The following is a 6,600-nucleotide window of genomic DNA, read 5'->3' as shown; positions in this document are numbered from 1 at the left end:
ATTACTAAGAATGAGTACAGAGATTTTAATGAGAAAACCACCGCATAATCCATTTCATGGCGTTTGATTAAGTGATGCGCGTTTTGTTGTCCTTGACTTTACCAGGGATCGATGATCTGTTCGATATTCGGTGACCCAACCCCCGGATGATTTCGTTAGGGCTCAGTGACATTTCACTGCTCCTACAGTCTCAAAGTTGTTCTTTAGTCATTGAACAATACTTCTGTGAGGGAGGCTTATACGGAATTTCTGTCAAGCTGTAGTAATGGATTGGGTACATTTATGTTTCCTTTGAACTCAGAGTTAGTTTCTTTTAGAACGAGGCAAGTGATTGAAGATCTGAGTGCAGTGATGGATACGGGAACGTTGTTCTCCAACAACTTGGTGTTCGCGTCTTTGGTTCGACTTTCATGTTATGAACCTGAGGCTTTTTCATTACTCACTAATTTGATGGTACACTTTACACCAGATAAAACCACATCGCTCCGTCTTATCAACCTCGTTTTATAACTATAACACAGATCCTTAAAATCTCAGTTTAAGAAATATTAAAATTTGCCAGTGGGCGGCAAGTTTGAATGTCAAGGACGCTAGTGGTTTACCCTTGTCATTGACTGTAGCATGAAGGCTTGGAAACTACGTAAGTTGCACACATTATTAGCTATGGGGATGGTTGAATATCCCATTAGATTTATCATCAATGTCTTATTGGATTCAACCAATGATTCTTTTGTTTTTAAATCGACAATAATGACAACATGCCATTATAATCCGCCTTGTACTAATTCTATATTGTTCGATTCAGGGTTCTAAATAGTGGGCTTTACAATAAAAAATTCCGTGATGAGGTGGAGCTGTACCAATTTTTTTGAGCGTTGGTTCTCCCTTTAGGTAACATCTTTGTGACGAACTAGTTAGATGAACCCCCAAAAATACTGCTGAATGGAGAAGCAAGAAGAAGGAATAAACGTTTCTCTCTGAAAAATGAAATAATTGGAAGTACGTCCACTTCGCATGAATAAAGGCTTTTATTCCGTTTTTCGGGTTTTCTAACCTTAAACATAACACCCTAACTTTCCCATGCTGTATGAGATACAAAGTAATGCCAGTGTGTCTTGCATTTTCGGACATATATTCAGCGTTATCTCCCTCAAATTCGCGTATCGGTACCCCATATGATCAAAACGTCTTGTAAATACTGTGTTACGTTTTCATCATGATCCGTTAAAATGTGACCAACTGTACATCCATGTTTCTCTTATTACTACCCAAATAGAATGCTCAATTAGTATATGCGCTAACATTAAAGTCAACTACTTGTCTCCGAATCATTAGACCGTATTCTTTAACCTAACCACCAGCTTGAACCAATATATACCTTTATCCTTTCGGTTAGGGAATGCATATAGATTTTTTTTTAGAAGCACGTTAAACATAAACATTGGTACAAGGAGGTACTATCTTGGGTAAATCCTACATATTATTCGAGATATTTTGAAGGCACGTGAGTTAGTCTTAGGGTTTTCCTGTGTGCAGTTTTTAGAACTACCCATATTGTATGTTTGATGAAGTAGTGAAACTTCATCAGTTGAGATGGCTGAGACACATGTTACGTATGCCCAACCACCGACTGCCCCGACGTGCGATGTTTTATGGTGTAGGAGTAGGTTGGAAGAAAGCTAGGGGTGGCCAAACCAAAACGTGGCACAAATCCATGAAGTCACTAACAATTGGACTGAGCCATGTTGGTAGGTGTAGACTACCTGATCGGGATTCGCGAGATGATAGCAACCGATGGTTAGAGACCTTGAATGACATGGCTGAAAATCGTTTGCAATGGCGAAGGTGCATCCACTCTTTGTGTCCTACCAAATTCTAACCTTTTGAATTCTTCATGTCCCTATCCTTTTTCTCTTTCCAAATTTATTTCACTGGATTATACTCCTTGAATAACATCTTCAAACCCTAATCTTTCACATAATGCTTATACTCTTACTTCTTCTACCACTATAGGATTTGAATCGACAACTGCATCTCTGTGCTAATGTGGTATGGCAACTCGAAGTGATGTACGTAAGTACGAAGTCCTACGTTGTGACTGACTGACTGACTGATATGTTTGCTTGCTTAAATTTACTTATTTTGACACATAAACAATAATACGAGGAGGCAACATATAGATATGCTCCACACTTCGTCATCGAATTTGTGTGAGGGCTGGAATACTGCCCGGATGCCCAAACTTAGTCGGGTGGTTTCCTTGGGGGGCCACACCCCGAGCCTTTGACCGAAAAGTCTGATCCATCAGGCAGTGGAGTAATGGAGGAGATGCAGTCTCATGGTAGTCGGTGACCAACGATTGATTCATACTCCATTTGTTCCTCCAGGATACTGGAGCCCATGTGCATCATTGGTTTGGAATCGGGGTTTTCCAACTCCCCTAGGTGGACTTTCCGTATCCACCAACCCGGTTAAGGCGTCGAACATTCGCTTTCCGTTCTCTCAATTTCGTAAACAACACCCTCGCCACGAGAAGGCAGTGAGTAGGACTTCCCTGGCAGAGGCTATATACGCGTGGCCATGTGAGAGCATTTGGAGAGGGAGAGCAGACTCTCCCTACTCTCCGTCATACCAGGGCATTCGGGGGCTAAATGATTATTACAAACTACAACTGTTTTAGGTGCGAGCAAGCAAGTTAAAGAGCATTTGGGGGGCACTATTATTGTCACTTGTTGATGAATTAGATTTTTTAAAATTAAAAACTGATTGCATATTTAGTTATACTGCCCTGTACAATACATAGACTACGTTTACTGTAGACACTACAACTAGAACTTTGTATGCTAATTTTAGTCTTAGGCTTTTTGTAACCCGATTACCTGGTAGTTCTATGTATTAAGTTTCGACTTCAAGAGATATTTTTTAACTGTAGGCGGGACTTGAGTTCGAACCTAGAATTCCATAGAAAAATATCAAATATTTTTATTGTTAATTCATGCATTCAATTTTAGGTTGCTGAGATTACATAAACTGACAATGCGTATAAAGAATTCATCCCAAGGTTAGGGAAAAATCTTTGCGAAAACATTGTGTCGTTTGTAACGGGAAAAAATAACCATATGAAGATTTGTTGCTCATAATAATTATGCCTAAAGTTGATACAGCACATGCAATAAGCCTCCAAATGCCCTGGTACTACGGAGAGTGGACAAAGTCAGCTCTCTTTCTCTAGAAATGCTCTCACATGACCACGCGTATACAGCCACTGTCAGAGCTCTACTCACTGCCTTCTTGTGGCCGGGGTGTTGTTTAAGAAATTGACGGGACGAAAAGCGAATGTCCGGCACTTTAACTGGGCTGCTGGATACGGAGGACCCACCTAGGGGAATAGGGAAACCCTGATTCCAAACCAATATTGCACATAGAGTCCATGATCTAAAAGGAAAACAATGGCGTATGAACCTATTGTTGGTCACCGACTACCATGAGACTGCATCTCCTACATTGCTCCAATGCTTTATGGATCAAACCTTTCGGTCAAAGGCTCGGGGTGTGGCCCCCTAAGGAGACCACCTGCCTCTGTCTGGGCACCTGGGCAGTATCGTGTGTCTAAGTAGCTGCATAAGAGTTGGTGGTGACGGGGGTGATGAGATCGATGCATGTATAGTGAAAGCCAAAGCGGCTTATGCCAATCTGGGCTATCTTTGGCGCCTTCGTGATGATAGTCTGGCTGTAAAAGGTCAGATCTACAACGCGTCGGTGAGAGCAGTTTTGCTCTATGCTTGTGAAACCTGGCCTCTCCGAGTTGAGGATGTTAGACGTCTCTCTGTGTTCGATCATCGTTGTCTCCGAAGGATTGCTGACATACAGTGGCAACACCATGTTAGTAATGCAGAGGTTCGGCATCGTGTGTTCGGGCGCCGAGACGATAATTCAATAGGTGTCACCATCTTGAAACACCGACTTCGGTGGCTTGGACATGCTCTACGAATGTCGTCTCAGAGAATTTCACGTCATGCATTATTTGCCGACGCTGGATAGGAAAGGCGGAGAGGTAGTCAGTGTATGACATGGCGTCGTAGTATGAAAGAAAGCTGTACAGAACTGGCTTCTGTTGGACCTTCACAATTCCCTAGTTGGGGTCCTAGAGATGGTGAAACGCAGTGGCTTGAGACGTTATCAGACATGGCTCAGAATAGAAGCCAGTGGCGACCCTGTTGTAACTTTCTTTTACTTTCTTCATAAAGAGTGGTTATAACTTCCTTAACTGAAAGAAATCTGGTTGTACATTTCAGTTTTCCCCATCATTACTCTTATTTTTTTCTGGTGCCCCTCTGTACTAATATTTGTGTCTAGATAAATAAATAACCCGGGCAGTATTCTAGCCCTCACACAAATCCGATGACGAAGTGTTGCGCATATCTATTTGGTGCCTCCTTGTATTAATGTTTATGTGTTTAAATAAATAAAAATGAGTGGGGAATCTACAGGCTGTGCATTAATTTGGTCCAGATATTCAGATGATACTTACGTTTCTCAAGGATGTCAGAATACACAGCATGATGTATAAATCATGCGTTATCTATATTTGTACCTATTCGAATCACATTGTCGGCAGCATGTATTCTTCAGCTTAAGTTAAGTACTTTAAATGTTGATTCCAGGCATACCTTTACTCATTTTTGCCTTAAAACTGGGTTGGAACTTTGTTAGTGACACATGTTTTCTTTTTACTAAGTGTATTTAACAAAGCTAAATGCCCCATATTTCTCCAGGTTTTCTCCTTCATATATGACATGGTATGTTTCTTACTTAATTAGTAGCAATAACCGCTTATTGATTTTTGAATGGAGAGCATTTATTAGGTATGTTTTCTGACTCAGTCAGTCAGTCAGTCACAACGTAGGACTTCGTACTTACGTACATCACTTCGAGTTGCCATACCACATTAGCACAGAGATGCAGTTGTCGATTCAAATCCTATAGTGGTAGAAGAAGTAAGAGTATAAGCATTATGTGAAAGATTAGGGTTTGAAGATGTTATTCAAGGAGTATAATCCAGTGAAATAAATTTGGAAAGAGAAAAAGGATAGGGACATGAAGAATTCAAAAGGTTAGAATTTGGTAGGACACAAAGAGTGGATGCACCTTCGCCATTGCAAACGATTTTCAGCCATGTCATTCAAGGTCTCTAACCATCGGTTGCTATCATCTCGCGAATCCCGATCAGGTAGTCTACACCTACCAACATGGCTCAGTCCAATTGTTAGTGACTTCATGGATTTGTGCCACGTTTTGGTTTGGCCACCCCTAGCTTTCTTCCAACCTCAGTCAGTCAGTCAGTCAGCTACAACGTAGGACCAGGCACATATATGCATCGGTCCAAGTTGCCATACCTCGTTAGCACAACAAGATCAACACCGGATTCATAGTAGTTAATTTAGTGTTGGTAGTAGTATATAAATTATAGGTTGTATATAGGGATATAGTACAGGAAGGAAGAGAGATATGAAGCAATTTTAGTCTCAAGGTTTAAGGGAAGATAAAGAGTGTATACACCGACGCCATTGTGATCGATTCTGAGCCATGTCACACAGAGTCTCCAACCATTGGTTACGATAGTCACGCGGACCCCAACCAGGTAGTCTGCATCTGCCAACATGGCTCAGACTAGAAGTTAGTGACTTCAAGCACTGATGCCATGTTTTGGTTTGGCCGCCCCTAACTCTCTTCCAACCGTCCCCAATACTAGTCATCATAGCGCGTCGTGGTAATCGGTGTTCAGGCATACGTAACACATGGCCCAACCATCTCAGTCGATGAAGATTCATCACCTCATCAACTGATTTACCATCGTTCCCTAATACCCTGCGTCTAACCTCACTATTACTTACCCGGTTATCCCAGCAGATGCGAGCAATATTTCTAAGGCATCTGTGGTCAAATACTAGTAACCTACGAGTATCTTCTACTCTTAATGGCCATGTTTCACAGCCGTAAAGTAGAACAGAACGAACTGATGCGCAGTATACTCGTCCCTTAATTGATAGACGGATATCTCGTCTACGCCATAGGTGACGTAAGTTGGCAAAAGCCAAACGAGCTTTTTGAATCCGTGCAGAGATTTCGTCAGACACCAACCCATTAGGGCTGATCAGACTTCCAAGATAAGTGAAGTTGTCGACGCGTTCGACTACTTCACTCCCTATCCTTAGTTCGGGTGTTGACGCAGGCCAGTCCTGGAGTAACAATTTACATTTGGATGGGGAGAAACGCATCCCAAACATCCTGGCATTATTACTGAGTTCCTGGTACGGCCGAGAGTGGGGAGAGTCTACTCTCCCTCTCGAAATGCTCTCACATGGCCAGCGAATATATAGCCTCTGCCAGGGAAGTCCTACTCACTGCCTTCTCGTGGCGGGGGTGTTGTTTACGAAAGTGAGAGGACGAAAAGCGAATGTCCGGCGCTTTAACCGGGTTGGTGGACACGGAGGGTCCACCTAGGGGAGTTGGAAAACCCTGATTCCAAACCAATGGTGCACATGGGCTCCAGTATCCTGATGGAACGAATGGCGGACGAACCTGTCATTGGTCAACGGC

General features: G+C 42.3%; 1 protein-coding gene across 1 annotated transcript; it reads right to left on the bottom strand.

Annotated features, from left to right (window-relative positions):
- Positions 1–636: 636 nt before the first annotated feature.
- Positions 637–1,131, bottom strand: Smp_205900 (unnamed protein product; the record flags this gene model as incomplete). The annotated part of the gene is made up of 2 exons (XM_018794375.1): positions 637–640; positions 806–1,131. The coding sequence occupies 2 exons, from the start codon at positions 1,129–1,131 to the stop codon at positions 637–639; spliced, it is 330 nt and encodes a 109-aa protein (XP_018644788.1).
- Positions 1,132–6,600: the final 5,469 nt, after the last annotated feature.

This window comes from Schistosoma mansoni (genome assembly GCF_000237925.1).
Source record: "Schistosoma mansoni, WGS project CABG00000000 data, supercontig 0810, strain Puerto Rico, whole genome shotgun sequence".
NCBI lineage: Eukaryota > Metazoa > Platyhelminthes > Trematoda > Strigeidida > Schistosomatidae > Schistosoma > Schistosoma mansoni.
Note: the sequence above shows the minus strand (reverse complement) of the source record. Positions and strands in the feature narration are given on the sequence as shown.